The sequence below is a fragment of the Ambystoma mexicanum genome, chromosome 3q, assembly GCF_040938575.1.
Source record: "Ambystoma mexicanum isolate Mex_15411 chromosome 3q, UKY_AmexF1_1, whole genome shotgun sequence".
Taxonomy (NCBI): Eukaryota; Metazoa; Chordata; class Amphibia; order Caudata; family Ambystomatidae; genus Ambystoma; species Ambystoma mexicanum.
Genome location: NC_090926.1, coordinates 398,210,829 through 398,237,218, shown reverse-complemented (window position 1 = coordinate 398,237,218; position 26,390 = coordinate 398,210,829). Strand labels below are relative to the sequence as shown.

General features: G+C 44.6%; 1 protein-coding gene across 4 annotated transcripts in view; it reads right to left on the bottom strand.

The window, feature by feature from the left end:
• Nucleotides 1-26,390, bottom strand: part of FLT4 (fms related receptor tyrosine kinase 4) — a 394,600-nt gene that overhangs the window by 135,254 nt on the left and 232,956 nt on the right. For all 4 annotated transcript variants that reach the window (XM_069654085.1, XM_069654086.1, XM_069654087.1 and 1 more), the window contains exons 6-9: nt 20,864-21,003; nt 4,987-5,158; nt 3,947-4,064; nt 1,589-1,755 (exon numbers count right to left, since the gene is read on the bottom strand). In XM_069654085.1, the coding sequence (XP_069510186.1) occupies nt 1,589-1,755; nt 3,947-4,064; nt 4,987-5,158; nt 20,864-21,003 (597 nt within the window). The remainder of the gene's footprint in view (nt 1-1,588; nt 1,756-3,946; nt 4,065-4,986; nt 5,159-20,863; nt 21,004-26,390) is intronic.

Below are 26,390 nucleotides of genomic sequence, written 5' to 3'. Positions count from 1 at the left end.
CCCGGTAGGATAGCTCAGCGGCAACGTGCTCGCCTTGGAAACAAGACGACATGGAGCAACACAGGTTGGTAGGATAGCTCAGCGGCAACGTGCTCGCCTTGGAAACAAGACGACATGGAGCAACACAGGTTCGATCCCCGGGTCCGCCCTTAGAAACCTATGGGTACGTTATAAATGTGCAACTAAGACAAAAAAAAACAATTACGCATCTAAAAAACAAACACTACTGTCCCACCCATCACAGGTAGACTTTGGACATCTTAGTCATCAGGAAAGCCCAGCATCAGGATATTACCTCAGGAGAATTGTCTCTGCACGTGCCCTTGTGAAATAAAGGATAGCAGAACATCTCATAGAAGGAATATCTTTGGTCACAGATGGGTTTGTTCTTCCTTTTAGGTTAATTAAATCCTTACTTTGCGCATTGAATTCAAGAAAGTGGGCATTCTTCATGTCTCTGCTGTGTTAATGCTCTATTGTATTAGACCGCGCCTTTCCACCATCCTCAGATGCAAGTTTTTCCCTGCCCTGCTACACGCAAAGAGCACGTGAACCATGCTGTGGGAGATTGATCCCTCTTTGTGCCTCAGCCAACCAGCATGGTTTGGTTTGAGACTTAGCCTTGTGCGTCCCTAAGCATTGACCAGGGGTTTGCAACCTTCGGCTCTCCAGATGTTTTGGACTTTAACTGGTATCAGCCCTACCCAGCATAGTCAATGGTGAGGGATCATGGGAGTAGTAGTCTAGTACATCTCGAAAGCCACAGGTTGCAGGCCCCTGGCCTAGACCTACTCTCACTAAAGATTGATCAATGATGAACACCACATTTAGCCAATCCGTGTTACTGAAGAATAGTGTGCATCACACTGACTGCTTTTGTACTGCTGAAGTATTAGTGCAGCCGCTGCTAATCTCTTTCGTCACAGGGGACTCTATAATAGTCTACATGAGAGGGAGACCTTGCGATATGATATGATATGGCATTTATAATGCGCATAGGCACAAGTGCTTCAAGGCGCGACGAGGCAGGGAGGGGAACAGAGGGAAGACAGACAACGATCCTACTAGGCCAAGTGTCATTCAGATCGCACAAGTGCGTGGAAGGGGGCAGGGACAGTGCAGTACAAGATGATAACAATAAGTAAGTAATGGCCAGCATGTGGCAAGTGCATGGGTAAGTGCGGGCATCAGGTGTCGAGGCTGGTAGGGGACTGTAGGCATACAGAACAGGCCCTGAGTGCAGGGTTTGCCCGGTGGGCAGTGCTGGTGTGAGACGCTGGCAGTGGAGCGACCTGGGCCCGAGATCAGAGGGTGTCCAGGTAGTCAGTGTGGTTCAGGTTTCAGCCAGGAGGTCAGCAGTTATCATGTGTGCAAGGTTTCAGAGGCCTCATTTGTAAAGCAATCTTACGTTGTGGAGGTCCCTGTGTAGAGTCTATAGTGGTTTATGAACATTTGGCTAGGGCTTCCTCTAATTAAGGTAAGAAGTAGGGGGCATCCGGTATCCGGACAATGGTCAAACTGGCACCTTGGGATGTCATTACAGTCACTCAACGGCCCATGTGTAGCTGGCGGTGTTGCTCTCTCTTACCGTTGACAATTAAGGTGACGCTGACTTGCTGCCTCAGGTCCGCCTGCTCATTCGTGAGCTCCACGGTGTACTTTCCAGCGTCCTGCTCAGACACATCCCTAATCTGCAGTGCTTGCTCCAGGTGTCGATGCTTGGCATTGTTGGGGATCACCTTCCCCTCTTTGTACCTGAGGAGAAAGGGCAAAAACTATTAGAGCTTGGTCAATTTCTTTTTTCAGCAAAATCATAGGTGCACAACTACTGATGACACTCAATGACATCACATGGCTGATAACAATGAGATACTAGGCCAAAAGTGAAGGTCAAGCTTACTTTCAAAGCATCCCTCATCAGATTGGTTGGATCAGGTGTATTGCCTTGAAAACTCTTGCTATCACTCAGAAATGCCTGTCCAACTCAGTGCCCAAATGCTTAGTGCAGAAATTCTCAAAAGCGCGATCTTCCAGACCTACACGCTCCCCTTATGCACACCAATTGACCATACCCTGATTCAAGCGTAAGAGAGCGGGAGGGTCCAGCTTCCAGGTCATTGCCTCTAAGACCTGGAACTCCTTACCCTTATACCTGAGATCTGAACAATCACTGTGGGTGGTATGGAAACAACTGAAAACGCGACTATTTTCAACGAACTTACCACTTGTATGACTACATCTATTTGTAACGTTTGTACCTGAAATTAAGCTTCTCCTCCTCTAATACATAACCATTACCCTATGATTTCTTGTTTTCTTTCTACTGTATGTAACCAGCACCTTGATGCCTTCGGGCTTAGCGCGTTTTATAAATAAATAAATTAAGAGTTTTGACGTCATTCCTTAGGGGATGCAAACATCTAGATTGGTATAGATTTCTAAGCCCGTGGTGGAATTGCTACCCCTGGCTGCCCCTCATTAAACCCATGCAGGCATCGTTCTTTTGAGCTAAGACCTCACCCCAAGCCAAGGCACAAAACTGTATACATGTTTTCCCTGGTGCAGTCTTGCGGTTAATGAAGTCCCTTGTAAGCTAACACACACTGAGACACCCTGCAGACACAACACGCATATAGGGATATGAACGTTGATCTTCGCCAAGGATTGTCATGGCCATCAGGGTTGGACATCTAGCCTTCCACTGAAACATCTCAGTCCCCTCCGAGCCCGCAGGTTCTGCCATCTGCTTTTGGTGTGGGAGGAGAATGACAGGCAGGGCATAGGGGCGGTGGGTGGAGGGGTATGGATATGAGCAGGTAAGGGAAGGGGCCAGGCAGGATAATAAGGGGAACTAAACAATGTAATGTAGAGGCACGCCTTTTTCTCTGCCACGGCACAGCATGGACAGAGGTGTCAGATAGGCTGATGGTTGGATGAAGGCAATGTGGAGAGCTGGGCAGAAAAATGGGAAGCTGCGTTCTGGGAACTTCCTACTTTACTGGTGTGATTGAGGATGCATGGTGCGTCCCCAGCCGGATCACAAGTGTTATTTATGCGGCTTAGCGTCCGATTCATCGAACTTTTAGCACGGTGCACAAGTGGTGCAAAGTCACAGCAAAAATACACTTTTCACCGCTCTGTGAATCAGCGTGTGTGTTGGCAGTGCAAAGTCACTTTGGCTGTGCTAAAAGTGCCATGAATCAGGCCCATAGTGTCTCCCCTTACTTACCGTTAGGAGTAGACTTGAAGAATCTCCAACTGTTTGGGTTCCTGGCCAGTATGAATACTCAGAGTTGGACAGTCAGGTGATGGGTATCACCCTGGTGTACTTTTCAGAAGTGCAAAAATAATCACCCATTTCAACGGACAGATATGACCTTGCAGGATCAAAGTGGGCAGAGATAATGTGACATGTATGATCTGGCCCCAACTTTTCATGAGAGCCATTCCCATTTGGGCGGCAGGCAGCTGGATTCATTGCTCAATGGGTACAGCTGCGGACCCTTTAGCTCCTTCCACTCTTCACCAAATTAACTTTACCCGGACCCGCTTCTCTCATGATCCCAAAGCCGGGGTAGCCAACCTGTCAGATGCATACCTACGACTTCCTTAGATGTTTTGGACTACAGCTCCCATCCGCCATATGCAGGAAAGTCAATGCTGAAGGATCATGGGAATTGTAGTCCAAAACATCTGGAGATCTACAGGTTGCAGAGCCCTGACCTAAAGGGGGAGAGTTTAGCTACCCCTGGCCCAGATGGACAGCTGTGGAAATGCCTTCAAGATGGGAAGCAGAGGTGTGACCAGAGCGTGGACGGTACTGTAGATTGCGCAACGTTCTGTGTATACATCACTGAAAAACAAACATGGCGTCCGTCCCCATCCCGCAACAGCGCATCACAGACACCAGACGGCAAGGTAAAAGGGTGAGATTCTGTGCATTTACCACTGCAATGTTGGCGGCGGATAGGCGGCAAACTTGAACGGCAGTTTTACAGACTTGTCACCAGTCATGGCTTCTATCACCAGGTCCTCCTGCTGCTCCATGGTGATGAACGCTTTCTCTGGAAAACAGCATCGAGAAACATGTCAGAGAGCTGGACGTGCAAGTCGAGAGGCGCTACAGAGAAGCACAGGGCGCTGATGTCAGGAGTCAGAGGTCAGAAGTATGAGAACCCAGCAATGCTTCAACAAAGGCCATGGAGTTCCAGGTGGGAACTGCAGAACTTGGCGCCCTCAGCCATTTCCCAGTGATTTCACCCATTATAGGCCACATAACAGAAACTTTGTACTGGTGGAAGTCCATTTTTATGCAGCATTTGTCCCTCGTACAAGCATGAATACTGGTGCATTTTTGCACCTGGGCAGTTTATCCCCTGGAACAAGTACTGTACAAAATTGCACCTAACCAGTGCAAGGGTTCTGTAATGTGGGTCCAAGGGCCAGACTGCCACATGTAAACCCTGTACGCAAATGGCACCTTGTGTTGGTTGCATTGCAGATCATCAAAAATGGATATCTCAAACCCACTAATGCCCACCAAGTCTGTGGGCACACATTCAAAAAAGGCTGTTCCTTCTTTTGCATGGGGATGTGCCCTATGAAAATGAGGCAGCCTCTATTGTCTCCGCGTGTGCGTTCTACTATTAAAGCATGGCCCTACTAACCTGGCCCTGGGGCTGCACATGCACCTCACATGCAATGGGGGCCACTTATAAGCCTGACCATGTGGTCAAAGGCAGCGTCCCCTTGCGGTTCTTGGTGCCCACGCTTGCTCACCAATTCGCCCAGTGCGCTGCTGCCCCAAGGCCGGCCCTGCACTTATGCTAATGTTTCTGATCGCCGCCATGCCCTGCCCCGCCCCGCCCACCCACCCCCCAGCCCGTCCTCTCCTTGCATGCCCCTTAATCCTCCCAGCCCCTGCCCTCCACCCGTGCTCTCCTTGCAGCCTGCCCCTGTGGCGAGGAGAGGCCTGCTCCGCTGTACCATGCACGATGACCTCCGTGCTCTCCTGGAACTTCTGCATGCCGTTGTTGGCCGTGCACACGTACTTCCCAAGGTCGGCCAGCGTGACGTTTGCTAGGATCAGGATGCTGGACAGCTGGGTGTGCCGCTCTTGGATTTGCCGTTCGGAGAAGGTCTTAGCTTCCCGCTGGCTCTGTCGTGAAGAGAAAGAGGAATTCAACACAGACAAAACAATATTCATTGGTTCTATTTATTTGTATAAAGCGTTCGCTCATCCCCGAAGAGCTACTTTAATAAATGATATGATATAGATAGAAGCATCATCAGCAAGATTGGCATGGATGGCCCAGGGTGAGAACAATAACAAATAAAGCAGGCTGGGCATGGCCTGCCCAAGAACCAGGAACAGTTATGGGCGGCAAACCACCACTGCCAAGACAATGACAGACAGGGCGTTTGCCATGGGCCCGGCGGTAGAAAAAAGTCTGGCGATACCCACAGGGTCCCTGAGCGGGAGTGGTTGATGGGAGTAAGAAAGAAATGCATGGGCCACTCCAAAGCTTGATCACTAAGCCAGGAGTGACTGGACAGATGGCCTGTCCAGCTTTGGGGCCCGGGCCGTGATCCGTGAACTAGGACATGGCGTGGGGGTGAAAGGACAGTTGACCAAAGTAAGCAATAGATAGAGAGAGAGAGAGAGAGAATATTATTAGGCAACCGGTCACTTAATTCAGGTGAGAAACTGCACTGATGCAATTATAGGATGTGAAAAAGACCATGTGCTTGACTCGTACGCAAAACTCCAGCCGCCAATTCTTTAATAGCTGAAGTATTCCCCTGTCGCCGTCTACATAAGGAACCTTTAATTTCTGGGGCCATAGGATGCATTCAGAAAACACTGATCTATACTTTAAATTCTGCTTTACTTTCTGGGTGTTGTGGGGGCGGCACATCCTGTTATGCAAAAACAGAGCAATTTTGGCAATGTTCAATCCACTCCCTCAAATTCCAGCATTGCTTGGCTTTGCCATGGCAGCAAATTCTGCCTCAGCAACATGGCGACAGCCAGGAAATGCACAGCGCAAATAAAAGATGCTATTCGGCCTCAGCAACATAGCAACACCCAGGAAATACATAGCTTACATAGAAGATGCTATTCTGCCTCAGCAACATGGCGACAGCCAGGAAATGCACAGCTTACATAAAAGGTGCTATTCTGTCTCAGCAACATGCTGGCAGCCAGGAAATGCAGGAAATGCACAGCTTGCATAAAATATGCTATTCAGCCTCAGCAACATAGCAACACCCAGGAAATGCACAGCTTACATAAAAGGTGCTATTCTGTCTCAGCAACATGCTGGCAGCCAGGAAATGCAGGAAATGCACAGCTTGCATAAAATATGCTATTCAGCCTCAGCAACATAGCAACACCCAGGAAATGCACAGCTTACATAAAAGATGCTATTCTGCCTCAGCAACATGGTGACACCCAGGAAATGCACAGCTTACATAAAAGATGCTATTCTGCCTCAACCTGGCGACACCCAGGAAATGCACAGCTTACATAAAATAGGCTATTCTGCCTCAGCAACATAGCGACAGCCAGGAAATGCACAGTTTACAGAAAAGATGCTATTCTGCCTCAACCTGGCGACACCCAGGAAATGCACAGCTTACATAAAAGATGCTATTCTGCCTCAGCAACATAGCGACAGCCAGGAAATGCAGGAAATGCACAGCTTACATAGAAGATGCTATTTTGCCCCAGTAACCTGGCGACAGCCCAGAAATGCAGGAAATGCACAGTTTACATAAAAGATGCTATTCTGCCTCAGCAACATGGCGACAGCCAGGAAATGCAGGAAATGCACAGCTTACATAAATGATGTTATTCTGCCTCAACATAGCGACACCCAGGAAATGCACAGCTTACATAAAAGATGCTATTCTGCCTCAACATGGTGACACCCAGGAAATGCACAGCTTACATAAAAGATGCTATTCTGCCTCAGCATCATGGCGACAGCCAGGAAATGCAGGAAATGCACAGCTCACATGAAAGATGCTATTTTGCCCCAGCAACCTGGCTACAGCCAGGAAATGCAGGAAATGCACAGCTTACATAAAAGATGCTATTCTGCCTCAGCAACATGGCGACAGCCAGGAAATGCAGGAAATGCACAGCTTACATAAAAGATGCTATTCTGCCTCAGCAAGATGGCGACAGCCAGGAAATGCACAGCTTACATAAAAGATGGTATTTTGCCTCAGCAACATGGCGACAGCCATGAAATGCACAGCTTACATACAAGAGGCTATTCGGCCTCCACAACATGGCAACACCCAGGAAATGCACTACTTACATAAAAGATGCTATTCTGCCTCAGCAACATGGCGACCTCCAGGAAATGCGCAGCTTTCATAAAAGATGCTATTCTGCCCCAGCAACATGGCAACCGCCAGGAAATGCAGGAAATGCACAGCTTACAGAAAAGATGCTATTCTGCCTCAACAACATGGCGACAGCCAGGAAATGCACAATTTACATACAGATTGCTAATCTGCCTTAGCAACATGGTGAAAGCCAGGAAATGCACAGTTTACATACAAGATGCTATTCTGCCTCAGCAACATGGCGACAGCCAGGAAATGCACAGTTTACATACAGATTGCTATTCTGCCTCAGCAACATGACGACAGCCAGGAAATGCACAGTTTACATACAGATTGCTATTCTGCCTCAGCAACATGGTGACAGCCAGGAAATGCAGTTTACATACAAGATGCTATTTTGCCTCAGCAACATGGCGACCTCCAGGAAATGCACAGCTTACATAAAAGATGCTATTCTGCCTCAGCAACATGGCGACAGCCAGGAAATGCACAGCTTAAATACAGATTGCTATTCTGCCTCAGCAACATGGCGACAGCCAGGAAATGCACAGCTTACATATAAGATGCTATTCTGCCTCAGCAAAATGACGACAGCCAGGAAATGCAGGAAATGCACAGTTTACATAAAATATGCTATTCTGCCTCAGCAACATGGCGACAGCCAGGAAATGCACATCTTACATAAAAGATGCTATTCTGCGCCAGCAACGTGGCAACAGCCTGGAAATGCAGGAAATGCACAGCTTACATAAAATATGCTATTCTGCCTCAGCAACATGGCAACAGCCAGGGAATGCAGGAAATGCACAGCTTACATAAAAGATGCTATTCTGCCCCAGCAACATGGCAACACCCAGGAAATGCAGGAAATGTACAACTTACAGAAAAGATGCTATTCAGCCTCAGCAACATGGCGACAGCCAAGGCATGCACAGCTCACATAAAAGATGCTCTTCTGCCTCAGCAACATGCTGGCAGAAAGGAAATGCAGGAAATGCACAGCTTACATAAAATATGATATTCTACCTCAGCAACACGGCGACAGCCAGGATATTCAGGAAATGCACAGCTTACATAAAATATGCTGTTCTGCCCCAGCAACATGGCAACAGTCAGGAAATGCAGGAAATGCACAGCTTACATAAAGTATGCTATTCTGCCTATGCTATTCGACCTCCAGGAAATGCACAGTTTACATAAAAGATGCTATTCTGCCTCAGCAACATGGCGACAGTTGGGAAATGCACAGCTTACATACAAGATGCTGTTCGACCTCAGCAACATGCTGACAGCCAGGAAATGCACAGCTTACATAAAAAATGCTATTCTGCCTCAGCAGCAGGGCAACAGCCACGAAATGCACAGTTACATAGATTGCTATTCTGCCTCAGCAACATGGCGACAGCCAGGAAATGCACAGCTTACATACGAGATTCTATTCTGCCTCAGCAACATGGCGACAGCCAGGAAATGCAGGAAATGCACAGCTTACATAAAAGATGCTATTCTGCCCCAGCAACATGGAGACAGCCAGGAAATGCACAGCTTACATAAAAGATGCTATTCTGCCTCAGCACCATGGAGACAGCCAGGAAATGCACAGCTTACATAAAAGATGCTATTCTGCCTCAGCAACATGGAGACAGCCAGGAAATGCACAGCTTACATAAAAGAGGCTATTCTGCCTCAGCAACATGGCGACATGCAGGAAATGCACAGTTTATATAAAAGATGCTATTCTACCTCAGCAACATGGCGACAGCCAGGAAATGCACAGCTTACATAAAAGATGCTATTCTGCCTCAGCAACATGGCGATAGCCAGGAAATGCAGGAAATGCACAGCTTACATAAAAGATGCTACTCTGCCCCAGCAACATGGTAACAGCCAGGAAATGCAGGAAATGCACAGCTTAGATAAAATATGCTATTCTGCCTCAGCAACATGGCGACCTCCAGGAAATGCATAGCTTACATAAAAGATGCTATTTTTCCTCAGCAACATGGTGACAGCCAGGAAATGCACAGCTTACATACCGATTGCTATTCTGCCTCAGCAACATGGCGACAGCCAGGAAATGCACATCTTACATACAAGATGCTATTCTGCCTCAGCAACATGGTGACACCCAGGAAATGCACAGCTTACATACAGATTGTTGTTCTGCCTCAGCAACATGGCGACAGCCAGGAAATACAATGCTTACATGAAAGATGCTATTCTGCCTCAGCAACAAGGTGACAGCCAGGAAATGCACAGCTTACATGAAAGATGCTATTCTGCCTCAGCAACAAGGCGACAGGCAGGAAATACAGAAAATGCACAGCTTACATAAAAGATGCTATTCTGCCCCAGCAATGTGGCGACAGCCAGGAAATGCAGGAAATGCACAGCTTACATAAAAGATGCTATTCTACCTCAGCAACATGGCAACAGTCAGGAAATGCAAGAAATGCGAAGCTTACATAAAGTATGCTATTCTGCCTATGCTATTCGACCTCCAGGAAATGCACAGCTTACATAAAAGATGCTATTCTGCCTCAGCAGCATGGCAACAGCCAGGAAATGCAGAGCTTACATAGATTGCTATTCTGCCTCAGCAACATGCTGGCAGCAAGGAAATGCAGGAAATGCACAGCTTACATAAAATATGCTATTCGGCCTCAGCAACATGGCAACACCCAGGAATTGCACAGTTTACATAAAAGATGCTATTCTGCCTCAGTAACAAAGCGACAGGCAGGAAATGCAGAAAATGCACAGCTTACATACAAGATTCTATTCTGCCTCAGCAACATGACGACAGCCAGGAAATGCAGGAAATGCACAGCTTACATAAAAGATGCTATTCTGCCTCAGCAACATGGCGACAGCCAGGAAATGCACAGCTTACATAAAAGATGCTATTCTGCCCCAGCAACGTGGCGACAGCCAGGACATGCAGGAAATGCACAGCTTACATAAAAGATGCAATTCTGCGCAGCAACATGGCAACATCCACGAAATGCAGGAAATGCACAGCTTACATACAAGATGCTATTCAGCCTCAGCAACATGGCAACAGCCAGGATATGCAGGAAATGCACATCTTACATAAAATATGCTATTCTGCCCAAGAAATATGGCACCATCCAGGAAATGCAGGAAATGCACAGCTTACATAAAAGATGCTATTCTGCCCCAGCAACATGGCAACATCCAGGAAACGCACAGCTTACATACAAGATGCTATTCAGCCTCAGCAACATGGCGACAGCCAGGGCATGCACAGCTGACATAAAAGATGCTATTCTGCCTCAGCAACATGCTGGCAGCCAGGAAATGCAGGAAATGCACAGTTTACATAAAAGATGCTATTCTGCCTCAGCAACATGGCGACACCTTGGAAATGCACAGCTTACATAAAAGATGCTATTCTGCCTCAGTAACAAGGCGACAGGCAGGAAATGCAGAAAATGCACAGCTTACATACAAGATTCTATTCTGCCTCAGCAACATGACGACAGCAGGAAATGCAGGAAATGCACAGCTTACATAAAAGATGCTATTCTGCCTCAGCAACATGGCGACAGCCAGGAAATGCACAACTTACATAAAAGATTCTATTCTGCCCCAGCAACGTGGCAACAGCCTGAATATGCAGGAAATTCACAGCTTACATAAAAGATGCAATTCTGCTTCAGCAACATGGCAACAGCCAGGAAATGCAGGAAATGCACAGTTTACATAAAAGATGCTATTCTGCCCCAGCAACATGGCAACATCCAGGAAATGCAGGAAATGCACAGCTTACAGAAAAGATGCTATTCTGCCTCAGCAACATGGCAACATCCAGGAAATGCAGGAAATGCACAGGTTACATACAAGATGCTATTCAGCCTCAGCAACATGGCAACAGCCAGGATATGCAGGAAATGCACAGCTTACATAAAAGATGCTATTCTGCCCCAGCAACATGGCAACATCCAGAAAATGCAGGAAATGCACAGCTTACATACAAGATGCTATTCAGCCTCAGCAACATGGCGACAGCCAGGAAATGCAGGAAATGCACAGCTTACATACAAGATTCTATTCTGCCTCAGCAACATGACGACAGCAGGAAATGCAGGAAATGCACAGCTTACATAAAAGATGCTATTCTGCCTCAGCAACACGGCGACAGCCAGGAAATGCACAACTTACATAAAAGATTCTATTCTGCCCCAGCAACGTGGCAACAGCCTGAATATGCAGGAAATTCACAGCTTACATAAAAGATGCAATTCTGCTTCAGCAACATGGCAACAGCCAGGAAATGCAGGAAATGCACAGTTTACATAAAAGATGCTATTCTGCCCCAGCAACATGGCAACATCCAGGAAATGCAGGAAATGCACAGCTTACAGAAAAGATGCTATTCTGCCTCAGCAACATGGCAACATCCAGGAAATGCAGGAAATGCACAGGTTACATACAAGATGCTATTCAGCCTCAGCAACATGGCAATAGCCAGGATATGCAGGAAATGCACAGCTTACATAAAATATGCTATTCTGCCCCAGCAACATGGCAACATCCAGGAAATGCAGGAAATGCACAGCTTACATACAAGATGCTATTCGGCCTCAGCAACATGGCAACACCCAGAAATTGCACAGTTTACATAAAAGATGCTATTCTGCCTCAGCAACATGGCGACACCTTGGAAATGCACAGCTTACATAAAAGATGCTATTCTGCCTCAGCAACAAGGCGATAGGCAGGAAATGCTGAAAATGCACAGCTTACATCAAAGATGCTATTCTGCCCCGGCAACATGACGACAGCCAGGAAATGCAGGAAATGCACAGCTTACATAAAAGATGCTATTCTACCTCAGCAACATGGCAACAACCAGGATATTCAGGAAATGCACAGCTTACATAAAAGATGCTATTCTGCCTCAGCAACATGCTGACAGCCAGGAAAGGCACAGCTTACATAAAATATGCCATTCTGCCTCAGCAGCATGGCAACAGCCAGGAAATGCACAGCTTACATAGATTGCTATTCTACCTCAGCAACATGGCGACAGCCAGGAAATGCACAGCTAACATACAAGATTCTATTCTGCCTCAGCAACATGGCAACAGCCAGGAAATGCAGGAAATGCACAGCTTACATTAAAGATGCTATTCTGCCACAGCAACATAGAGACAGCCAGGAAATGCACAGTTTACATAAAAGCTGCTATTCTGCCTTAGCAACATGGCGGCACCCAGGAAATGCACAGCTTACATACAAGATGCTATTCTGCCTCAGCAACATGGCGACAGCCAGGAAATGCACAGCTTACATTGAGTTCGTCTTTCTTTGATAAAGAGAGTATTGAAAAGGTGATTAGAAGACTAGAAGGTGCGGGAGCCAGAAGTCCTGCCGGGCTTGCTAATATTGTGCTGAGGAGAGACCCAGAGAACTGGGCCTCTCACCTGGAGATCCTATTTAATAAGGCATGCGCAGATGGAGATAACCCGCACTCATGCAGGCAACCTATACTTATACTGCTCTACAAAAAAGTATCCCGTAGGTTATCATCTAATTATAGATTGGCTCTCCATGCGTGACGTACCAAGTTAGATATTTGCGACTTTCATATTAACAGAGCTACAGTTATGGGTTGAATCTGCACAATTGTAGGGAATTTTCCAGACTGGCTTCCGAGCAGGATCCCCCGCTACACACAATGTTATGCTATTGGACGCTTTAGTAGGGAAGGTGCTAAGAAAAGTTATCCCACCTTTATTCGTGCTGTTTGTGGGTTTTAGCTCGGCCTTCGATTCGGTTGCAGATGCAGGCCCCGATTCATGGAATTATTTGTGTGTAAAACGGGGATTTGCCTGCCATTCTGCCAGCAAATCCCCATTCGTCAAACAGGGATTTGCACGCAGAATGGCACGCAAATCCTTGTTTTACACGCAAATAATTCCATGAATCAAGGCCTCAAACTCTAGCAGAAGGTAGAAAAGCTAAATATTCCTGCGTGGCTGCTGCGCTTCTTGGTGCAACCACACGAAAAGACCTGAGTTTAGGTGAGGCTGAGCAGCGGCGGGAGGAGGAGGGGCGGGTACTGCACCTATTCCTACGAACAAAGCAGTAAAACACGTTTGCATTTTGGCCCCTCTGCTGTTCAACCTATACTTGGCAGACCTGCCCTCCAGGCTTCGAAAGTTACAAATGTGTCCTCCTAAGATTGGCCAGATGCATGTTACATGGGTGCCATATGCAGATGACATTGTTTTGCTAGACCATTCTTACATGGGAAGGCAAAGAACAGTGAGGGAACTGTGTACATATGCAAAAGGAAAATGGTTTGACATTAAATAGGGAGACAAAGAAATACATGCAGTTTGGTGGAAAATGTCATCTGAATCGTCCAGTAAATGTAATAGAGGGACCCATTGGACACGTAGATACATGTACACATCTAGGGCTCCCTTTTAGCATAGGTATACATTATCCTGAGGTGATTGCTGTTAAAACAGAAAGCTGCTCTACTGATTACACTGATTAAGAAATGTGCGGATGGGACTGCTGTGTATGGTTCGAACGATATATTACTATTATATAGGCAAAGCTTCTGTCCAGCAATTTAATATGGTTTAGAAGCTTTGGCTATAAAGAATTAACAGTGGGTGAAAGTTTTGGAAGGCAAATTTTGGTTGCTGGGCCTCCCCCAATGTATAACAATCGAAGTAATCAGTTTGGATCTTGGACTGACCTCGTTGGTAGGCCAGGCATTAAAGAGGTGGGGGATACTTTACTTAAAAGCTATTCAAGATCCAAAATGTCCCAGTAAGAAAACATGTAGTTGCTGGTTGCACAAATGCCTCCATGTGAGAATCCTTGTCATTTTGGCTTTGCCTTTAACACCAGGAAATACGCCAAGTCACAATAAGAAAACACACCATTGCTGTTTGCTCAAAAGCTGATACTCCCCATCTAAGGACAATCATCATGTTGGTTTTGCCCTAAAGCCAGTTTAAAAGGCAATGCCAAAGTGAGAAAGCCTATCCATACTGACTGCACCAATATAGGCTGTAATGGCCATGTAAGGACACTCAGACACTCATTTGGGTTTTACCCTTGATGACAGTCAGTAAGAAATGCCATCGCACAGTAAGAAAACAAGCTCAGAATGCTTTCTCCATATAGATTGCCCCAATGAGTCCGGTATATCTCCATCTACGCATACCTTTTCAAATGAAATCTCCAAGATAGAAGCTGAGTTCTCTGTGTCTTTCCTCAGCACTATATTAGTAAGTCTGCCAGGACCAGGGGGCTCTGGAACCCTCTAGTCTTCTAATCACCCTTTCAAAAATGAACTCAATGCCGTCTTTAAGTTTATCATTCACACAATAAACTGATTGCCCTCGTTAATGTAATTATCCTTGATATGTTTTCTCCATGGTTCCTCACAAGTGGGATATGTCACCACTTTTGCTGTATTTCCATCAACCACCCCCAGCACTTCCTTCTTATGTTTGTCATATTTTTAGAAATAGCATCTTTTATGTAAGCTGTGCATTTCCTGGGTGTCGCCATGTTGCTGTGGCAGAATTTGCTGCCATGACAAAGCAGGAAGTGTGGCCGCATAAGAGCACTCCTCATGTTCGCTTTTCCCTTAATTCCAGTATAAAATTCCATGCCACAGTAAGAAAACATGTCTTTGGTGGCTACACAAATACCGCTCCTCCCATGTAAGAACAGTCATCATGTTTGCTTTGCCCTTAAGACCAGGAAATAAATGCCAAGCCACAGTACGAAAACCTGTCCAGACTAGTTACACTAGTGTAGGCCAGTATGGCCACATAAGAACACTCATCATGTTTTCTTCTCCATTAATGTAAGTATAAAATGCCATGCCACAGTAAGAAAACATGTCTTTGCTGGTTGCTTAAATGCCGCTCCCCCATGTAAAAACATCCTCATGGTTGCTTTGCCCTGAACACAAAGGCATAAATGCCAAGCACAGTATTAAAACATGCCCATACTGATTGCACTAGTGTTGGCCAGTATGGCCACGTAAGAACAGTCATCATGTTTGCTTTTGCATCAACACCAGGAAATAAATGCCAAGCTGGTGTACGAAAACGTGTGCAGACTTGTTACACTAGTGTAGGCTAGTACGGACATGAAAGAACATTCATCATGTTTGCTGTTCCCTTAACTTCAGTATAAAATGCCATGCCACACTAAGAAAACTTGTCTTTGCTGGCTGCACAAATGCACCCTCCACCATGTAAGAACACTCATTATGTGGGTTTTGCCTTTAATGACAAGATAATATGCCAAGCCACAATAAGAAAACATGTCTTGCACAATTTGCTGGCTTTGCCCTTAATGCTGGTGTAAAATGCTATGCCATAGCAAACAACTATGGTTTTTCTGGCTGCACATGCAACCACCCCCATGTAAGAACACTCATCATGTTGGCTTTACCCTTAACGTGAGTATAAAATGCCATACAACAGTAAGCAAACATGTCCTTGCTTAGCTGCACAAATGCCTAAATATAAACACTCATTATTATGTTGGCTTTACTCCTAATGCCAGTATAAAATGCCATGCCACAGTAAGAAAACATGCCCTTGCTGGCTGCACCAAAGACCCACAAACCCCCCTCAGAGTCCCACAACTCCTTCACATAAGCAGTCATGCACCCACACAGCTTCTACCTCCATCAATCATTCACACAAGCACATAGAAAATGCATGCTGCATTCTCACGTGCACTATTGTCAGTGCACTCTCTTTCATACCCACACTTACACAGACACCCCCTTAGATGCATGCATTCATACACATCTTTACACCCTTGCACGCACTCATACAGAGATGCTTTTTTCATTACCTGTTTTGCTCCAGCTACGGACTCAATACTGCCTCCTCTGCTGCTCTCCAGTCCTGCGGCCCCTGTGCACCAGACAGACAGGAACTGGGAAGAGCTTCCTGACATGCACTGCAGAGCTGGAGGGCCTCTAGTTTGCTGTCACAGGAGACCCTAGTGTGTAAGGAGGCACCGAAGTGCCCCCTGCACATATTTGGACCTGTAGTTCCCCAGCCTGCGCACCTAGTGGACCATGCAAGGCTGGATAAGCAAAACGTGCCCGACTTGCATGCTCCAACGGGCATACATGCTGGTGAACTGAACTGCAAAGGAAAACCACATTTTCATGCTTTGGGTGGCTCTTCCATAGTGGGTGATGGGTTGGCACCCCATTGCTCAAAGCAGATGAGCTGCACCTGCTTCTACCCATGTTTTGGATAAACACACCACGTAGCCCATCATTTGTACATCACTTCCATATTTTAAAATAGAAAATATAACAAAAGCGTTTCCACAAAAGTACTGCAAAAAGGTCAAGTACATGACCGACTTTCAGCATTTTCCTTATGCTTGTTGCTCACAAATATTTGAAGTTCAATGTTACTATTTGTTATTCTGATATATGCCATCACCTTGAAGAATATGGCTATACTCTGTAATACTGCAGACACAGGGACTTCTTTGTTATTAGGCCAGGTCACATAATTGGAAACTTCTTACATTTGGACCAATACCCAGCAATGATGAACCGTGATGCAGGGTATATAATGGCCCTTATGGCACTGACCCACCACCCATAATGGAGAAGACACGCCATCCCAGTGAAAATACTGAGTGCTGCCTCAGTTGCAGCAAGCTGCTGAAGGAGTCCTCCTGGGCCGGCTTTAACTTACATGGCTGCGTGGTTGCCATTTAACAGTTTAGTACCCAGCATGCATGCCCAATGGCGTTGCAGGGCGAGGCACATTTTGCTACCCTGGCTTGGCATGGCTCATTGAGGTTGCAGGCTGGGGTACTCCAAGGCCGAATGTGGTATAGGGTTCTCCTGTCCCCTGCACATTTGTGACGCTTTGGGCAGCAAGAAGGTATCACGTCCAATTCACTGTGCTTGTAAAGGAACCAGGAAGCTCTCCCTGCTTCCTTGTTCCTTTTTGCATGCTGCGGAGGAGCTTCAGGACCATTATGGAAGGCACTGTGATGTGGAACCTGGAGTCTTTGTTCAAAGGTAGGGCAATAAAACATGTATGCATGTGTTTATGCATGTATGCCTGCATGCAAGGGTTGGTGTTTGTAAGTGTGCGTGTGAATGAGAGAATACATGTTTGTTTTTGTGTGTTAATGTGAGAGTGTATATTGTATGGGTGCAAATGTGAATAAGAGCATCGATGTGCTGTATTAATGTGTGTGCTTGTGTGTGTGCCAGTCACAGAGTAGGTGTCTGAATTGGGAGAGTGGGAGATACAATGGTGTAGTAGACATCCAGTCTGGATAGCTTTTCTAACAGAGGGCATATGTTTTCTATGGCAGTATGGTAAACTCCAACATGATGTGTTTTCAACATAGGAGTGGGGGCTACATTAATGCAGGCAGCACAACCTGTTTTCTAAGAGTGGGGTTAGCAGCATTTTTACTACCATTATGGGCCATGAATCCAGTAATATTTCTACTATGTTTTCTGGCAAAGCCAACGGGATATGTGTTTTCTTACTTGGCCATGATGGCCTACATTGGTGCAGCCAGATGTGACATGTTTTCGTACTGTGGCATGGGATCATCTTTACTGTCAACAAGGGTAAATACATCATGATCCGTTTTCTTATGTGCCCATATTGGCCTACATTGGTGCAGCTATAATAGGTATTCTTTCTTACTGCAGCATTTTTACTGGCATTAAGAATATATTCAACATGATGAGTGTTTTAACATGACCGTACTGGCCTACACTGGTGCAGCCAAATTGGACATTGTTTCTTACTGAAGAATCCAAGAATCCCTTTTTTTTACTAGCACTAGGGTAGATTCTACATTATGAGTCTTCTTACATGGCCCCGTTAACCTACTTTGATATAGCCAGTGGGGATATGCTTTCTTTTACTGAGATACTAGCAAAGCAAACATGAAGAGTTTTCTTATGTGGTGGTTGGTAGGTACATTGGTGCAGGCAGTATGGACCTGTGTTATTACAGTGGCATGGCTTTTTGTACTGGCATCAAGAGTAAAACAAACATAATGCGCTCTTACAGGCCCATACTAGCTTAGGCTCTTGCAGCCAACCTGGATATGTTTTCTGACTGCCACTGTGGCATGGAACGTATTACCTGCATCAAGGGTATATCCAACAAGATGAGGGTACGTATATGCCACAATGGCCTGAATTGGTGTAGCTAGTCTGGGCATGTCTTTTTACTAGAATGATAGACAAAAAACGCCCATATACTAAAAATATTCAAATGATATTCCTTTAAAGTATCAGTGCTAACGCCAAAGGTCTCCGTAGTTGATAATCCCTGATAATCACTTCTGTTTTTACTAACGGATAATTCAATACATTCATATAAAATGAAATACACAAGTAAGTGAACAAAATCAGAAAAAAGGAACAACATTCCAAACAACGTTTCTAGACTGAATCCCCTTGTATAGTTAGTGTGTAATCATTCCAATAAAGCATACAAAACAATTATCAAAGCGTTGAATCAACGATTCAACAAATCAATCTTGGTCTCTTGTGGTTAGTCTACCCCCGTTTCGGGACAAGCCCTTCATCAGGAATGCAGGCACCATGTTTCAGAACAATTTCTAAAATGATAATAGATAAAAACAGTTACTAACTGGTCCTATAATGCAATAACTAACTTCTCATGAAGTAAATAAGGGTCTAACCGTCAGTCCAATAGCAACCAGCGTACTAGCATTCCATCTAGTTCGAACAATCACATATAACTTCACAGTGTTTGTCCCCTTTTCTTAACCACACAAACATTTTCAAAATTGTCATGCAACAAGTCGCTACAATACTGTCAAGGCAATGTAGATTGGAACCATTAGAAGTCCTCTAACATGCAAATAATTACCATTGTAACAATCTGTTGGAAATAGTTGCACAAATGTTCTCATACCTATGTCGCACAAGACAACGTCTATGTTCAAAAAGGAACCTACAAAAGTATAAAATGGTCTATACAAAACATTGCATAACTGAGATCACTCGCCTTCCACTATGTCAGTAAATGTCAATGCTAATGTTCAAGGGAATACTGTACTTGGCTGCAATGCAATATTTGAGAGACCAACCTTGTGAATCGAATCTTGTTTTTGAATGCTCTCTTTTTCCTGCTTTGGACACAACCCAAACACTGGTCCGTTAAACTTCAGATCAGTAAATGGGTTCTGATGGGTGCCATCTTGAAAAACTAATTTTTACTGGTATAATGAAAAGTTGTTTTATGTGGGAGTTGGTAGCTGCATTGGTGCAGGTAGTATGGACATGTGTAGTTACAGAGGAATGGCTTTTTTTTTGCATCAAGTAGCTGGCCATTGTCCGTGCAGCCAGTCCAGACACATGGCATTTTTTACTGGCAAAGCCAAAAGGAGTATGTTGTAATGTGGGGAAACTGGCATATATTGGCAGAGCCAGCAGGGACCTATTATTAACAGCATCACGGGCAAACGAAACCTGAGAATGTACTTACATGGGAATACCGGCATACATTGATGCAGACAGCATGGACATATATGGGCACAGCCAGCATAATCATTTTTATATCGGTACATATTGTGGGCAAAGACATTATGAAAATGTATTGGAAAATGCTCTCGTGTACCGTTGATGACTTGGCATTGATAGGATTTTTCCTTGTGTTACCTTACACCACCGATTTCAAACTTTGTGGATATTTACTCAATAATTGTTCACAGAAAGTGTAGAATGGGGTTAGGTCTATTTGACTGAAAAAAAAGTTACATTTTCCAATTTGACAGAATGTATTTTTGTTTGTTTTTTTGTATCGAAAATACAGGGGAGACCGCCCCCACTTCCCCCTCTTTTATATATTCCCTTACCCCACATATATATTTAATTTAAATTGACTAAAATTCCCCCCAAAAAGAACAAAAAAATGTGGTCTAATTGAAAAGGTCAATTTGATTTGCGATCAAGTATGCTAATACTGTAAAATGCACTATTTTAAACCATTTAAAAAAATAATTTCTTGGGGGGGGTGGCGAACCTTGGTACCCTCGGTGCGCATACCAAGGAAGCCAGAACCAAACATTTTTTAAAATAATGGCTTAAAATAGTGTATTTTACAGCACACAGCCTGTGAAACATTTTCTTCGAGTTTACTCCCTCGCCCCCAAGAACCTGCCTTATTTGGTTTCTGGCTACCTTGGTATGCTCAGTGACACCCGCACATTCACGGGATAGATGTATGTCTCTCTAATTAAGAACTTCACCAGTCACCACTATTGATGAAATTTGAAAGATCTGATATACTGGGCCATTGTGACGCGCCTCCCATGCAGACTGCCAGCGCACTTACTTTCCCAAAATCAAAACCACATTGCAATGCATGGTAGAGGTGTTGTGAGTGAATGCAGGCATCATTAGAAGTGTGTAAGAAGTGGTGCTTGACATCAGAAGGAAATCTTATTAGACCTGTTTTCCGGGATATTCCCACTGATAGTCAATGCCAGTGTCAAATTCTGCGCACAGAGTGCAGTTGAGAGTGAGCTTGTCTCCAGCCAGCAGTTCCACAGAAGTCTTTGGGTATAACTGGATATCAAAGACAGTACCCCCTGTGGAAAAAAACAGAATGCATTGAATTCCATCTATGGTAGTTAATATACAACAGCACCAGACCAAATAGTTACTTAATGAGATGCGCACTTGTGAGCAATCACACGTACTGCGGTACCTTGGAATAATCTAACATTATCTAACATAAAACCAGTAATGTGATTTTCTAGTTGTCAAACGTTCTGAAATAAAAGGTTTGCATTCCCTCACAAAATCACCCTGTGTTAGTAATGGTTTGGTCCTGATGCAGGTCACACCTGCTGATCGAAACGTGGTGATGTGGATACATCATTTAGCAATTTAATGAAAGTTGTGAATTTGAAAGTATAGAGATGTTTCCCGGCTTTTCTCTCTTAGACATGAAGGAAATAATCCTATATCCGTCCCTGTATAATGCCCCCCCCCCCTGATGTTTTTATAACCTTTTCTTTTGCTAGATCCTTAATGGTGACATGTCATTCGGGCACTATCATTCTTCAGTAGAATTATCGTCTTGGCCAATGGTTGGATGCTGTTTCAGCTGAAAAGGGATGTGGGTAGCTGTCAAAAGACTGCTCTTGATAGCACATAGAAGACGGGCATTCCGGGTGACTACCAGATTGACAGATATATTAGTCACCAGGTCTAGTGTTATCCAAGACACAGTCCCATGCCAAAGGACCCTATATTAAATTAGTTTGCCAAGGGGTTAGGCAGTCCTAATCTGCTACCTTTGACACTCATGAACTCCCCAAAGTTAGTATTTACTTTATTTCATTATTTATAACGTGCGACATGCCCACGGGCCTCAGAGCGCACAAAAAATCAAATTAAAAAAACAACACAAAAAGAAAGAAAACAGCAAGAAGAGGCAGAAAAAGGGAAACATTAACCAATACCTAATGAGTCTTAAGGAATGTTCCGAAGGACAGCAAGCAAGGGCTGGCCTTCAGATGGATGATGTATATTGATATTGCGCGTAGCCAATGCAACCGAGCAGAGACCTGCATCTAGGCACAGGGGATTCTTTCCTATTATTCCCAGACTACTTCAAGTTTATAAGCACAAGTACATTTTTAGTTTTTTTTGGAAAAAGGTTCAGGGAAGACATTTTCTGAAGATCAACAGGTAATGCATTCCACAAACGGGGCCCTTTGATTGAAAAACATCGATCACCCCGGTAAAGAAAGTGAGTTGGTGTGATGGTCAGCAGACTTTGCCCAGTTGAACAGAGAAAACGTGTTGGATGGTAGGGACTGATTTTGGAAGTCAGATAACTAGACACTCTTCCATAGATACATTTATGGATTAGGCAGCGAGTCCTAAACTCAATTCTTTGTTGGACGGGTAGCCAAAGTAATTTCCTACGGTAACAGGAAACTGATGCAGATTTGGAAAGACTTTATATCAATCTAACTGTGTAATTCTGGCCGACTTGGAGTCGATGTAACTGACTCACTGGTGCCCCTTACAAAAGAGTGCCGCACTAATCCAATCTAGAATTGTCATTGTCCCCACAACCATGGGATGGTCAGATTCAGAAATAAATGGAAGAGTGGGTTTTAGTAGCCTAAGTTATTAGTAGACAGATCTGATCATATCTGTAACATGAGCTTTACAGCTCAAAGATGTCTGCCATTTACAACCTACGATTTTTACCTTATCAGAAACGGAAGATTCCACAAGGAAGGTGCCCACACATCAAAGCAGGATCCACCACACCTTTTCAGAGCAAAGCATGGTTGATCAAGTAGGAGACTTTTATTAGAGCGCAAAACTCTCCTATGAGGAGGAGTCTTCATGTGGTTGGCAAGGTATTGAGGAGCATTTCCGGCCCAGCATTTGTATACATGTATAAGGGCCTTGTGTTGTATTCTATGTTGGAATGGAAGCCAATGACGATTGCGATGGGCTTGAGCAACATGTTCTTGCTTTCAAAGACCGCACACTGCATGTATGGCTCTGTTCTGAGTAATGAGAAGTTTCTTGACATTAGGTTGGGATGAGCCCATTAGTAGACTATTACAATAGTCTAGTTTTGAATTTATGGTGGCCGAGGCTATAAGTATTCTATTCTTCTCCAATATGTAGGGCCAAATCTGCCAGAGACGTTTGGTCATATAAAGGCAGGAAGATCGAAGACTGGCAACATGTTTGTTAAAAGAAAGTTGAGAGTTAAAGTAGACTCCAAGAGTCTTAACATTCTGAGCAACCTGAATTAAACAGCCGGCAATAGAAAAATGGCTGTATCTGGGATCAAGCTTCTTTAGTCTAGGGGCTGAAGCCAAAATGATCAACTCTGGTTTGCCATTGTTCAGTGCAAGGGAATTTAGAGCCATCCAGGACTGGATGAACACATACATTCTATTGATTTCACGAGAATCCTGTAAATAATCACCAGATAATTGAAATAAAATCTGTGTGCCATATGCATAATTGGTGTAGGACACACCTAACCCATCCAGAAAATCACAAAGAGATTTTGGTGTTAAATAAAAGAGGAGACAAACAATGGCCCCGTGGGACCCTGCAGGTGAGAGTAATCGGTGTAGCATGGCAATTCTCCTTTGCTGTTCTGGCACGATGTGGACCTAAAAAGGACTCAATCCAGAGCGCAGCTTCTGCCGATCACCTGCCTATATTTCTATGCATATCCACCAGCAAAGAATGATCAACCAGATCAAATGCGGAGGATAGGTCTAGGATCATCAATAAGGCAGTTTTGCCCTTGTCAATGATATGATGGATTTTAAATCGAATAAGGCAGTTTCTGTGCCATGTTTAGTGCACAACCCAGATTGTCTGGTTCCAAGCAGATTTTGATCTTTGATAAACTTGTACAGTTTGCCATAGAAAACCCTATCCAATATTTTTAGACGAAAGGGCACATTTGTGATGGGCCTGTAATTTGCTGGGATGGAAGGATCCAGATTATGTTTTTTAAGAAGGGGGTAATCCATGCTTCTTTAAGAAGAGCAGGTACTTGAACCTCTACAAAAGAACAATTAATGCTTTTAGTAACCTTGGGTAATATAAAATCCAAGGACTTTTTAAGAAGTTGGGCAGGGCAGACATCCCCCAGACAGGTTAAAGGTTTCAAGTTTTTAATTGTGTCAGCAACTTCACTCTCAGTCACTTGCTTAAAGGAGAACAAAGGTTGATCTGCATCAAACCGATCTTGTGCTGGCGATAACACAGATATTGCTACAGGATGCTTTTCTAGTAGCGGAAAACGCATCCTAATAGAGTTTTGGTGACGGGAGGTTTTCTCAACAAACTCTTCTTGTATGGATTGACACCAATTCTGGTCAATTTCAATGTTAAGATCACAAGGTGCTTTTCCTTCTAATTCACGTTCAATATCAAACACTTCCTTGGAATTAGATTTTGCGGCAGTATTTCGTTCAGTGTAGCTCGCCTGCTTGGCTTAAAAAATGTACCTTCTTATATTCTTTAATATAATCTCTAAATGATGCAAGAGTAGCATCACACAGATTTTTCCACCACAAGCGTTGACAAGCACTTTTCTGTTTCCTGGAAGTGATAACATCATCATTAAACCAGATATTCCTTTTGGTATGACTATTAGGAGTTATAGTGCATAATGGTGCTGGGGAGTCAAAGGCTTCCATAGTAATCTGTTGAAATTGTTTAGTAATATCTGCACAATAAGTGTTCGGAGGTTCATTTTCTAGCTGGGGTAGGACAAGAATCACACAGGCATCGGGAGTGATTTTCTTAACATTCCTCAACATGTTAGGTTTTCCATAAGATGTACTTAGGCAGGAAGGAGATGTAGGGAGGAGGATATTAAAGGAAATGAATGAATGGTCGAACCAGGGAAATTCCGACAGTAACACAGATGAAATAGTGAGGTTCTGGGTTATAACCCAGTCATGGAGAGTACCCTGCAAATGAGTAGAACTTTCCCATGTTGGGAGAAGCCAATGGCTTCAAGGGTATTTATCAAGGGACAGTATCCGCACTGTTATTAGCCCATACATTAAAATCACCAAAAAGAACCACTAGGGAAGAAGATTTCAAAGATTCATTGAGGGCTGATACTAATTGTTCCTCAAAGTCCGGGGTTTTAGTTGGAGCCTTATATAAGACATAAATTGTCACAGAATTGGTGAAATTAATATTCAGTTAAGTCTCACAATTATCAAGTTTTACTGTGTTCACATTATGGATTTTAAAATCCTCTTTGAAAATCAATGCGACTCCCCTACCCCTAGAGCCGACTCTATCTACTCTAAGAAGACTATAGCCCTCAGGGGTAGCAAGAAGAGCAGCGTGGGAGGAAAAGTCCTGGAGCCACGTCTTAGTAACAGCAATCACATCAACTCTGGAGGGAATCAAATAATCAGCGAGTTCTATGCCATGACAGCAAAGCGAGCGGGTATTCAAAAGGGCAACTATCAATGCACAACGATCAGAAAAGATTAAAGGATTGACTGCCGCTACCAATTTTATAGGGGAGACCTCTAGACCTAAATCTGCCAGTCATTTCCTAAGCGAGTATGCTGCCTCAGACAGAATTGTGCAATCTGGGCACTCATTCACTCTGCTGCCAGAATCCCCATCCCCCAAACCCCCTGTGCCAATATGCATTGTCCTACCACAAACCACACTCTGCCACCTCACATCCAGCCCTGCCACCTTAGTCATATGTGCCCCCTCCTGATCAAACCCCAAGCTTGCCTCAGGTACCCCTAATACAATTCGATGCACCAATCCCCAACTGGCCACTTATGCCACGTTTGCTCTCTACCGCTCCCATCTAAAACTGCACTATGTCGCTATGAACTCTGCTTTTCAACCCCCACATCTCACCCGTATGCTCCTCATGCGCTCTCCTGCCCCAGCCCCCAACCGTAGACCACCCACGCTGGCCAATGACTCACCAGTTATGCGAAACCCTGACCAAAATCAAGCCCAGTAAACACTTTAAATAAGCAAACTTTTCAAACATATCATAATACCATAACAGCATTTCTGCTGCCTGAAAACAAAGATGAAATCATCAGAGTCACAATACAACATTGTACTACGTAAAATGTCTAGCACAACCATATTGTGGTGTCTCAACATGCCACTGTCGCGTGCCCTGGGATTCTGTGAGTTGCAATTTCCATTCATTTTACTGGAACTCGTTGAACAGGACTGGAAACATGATGTCTTGTAACTGAGGGTCATGCTGTCACCAACACTAAACTCTCCACCCTGACAAAACACTGGAAATGAGTGTATTTCCAAGTTCTTCATCACCAGCCAAATCTCTCAATTTTTCAAAGCCATGGTCCTCTTCCATTTCATGCTGGAGAGACCCCTCTTTCCAGACATCAGCCCCCACCAACAGTGAGCTTGCCCCATCCACTTGCTGTAGCCATCTTCATTTAGCCAG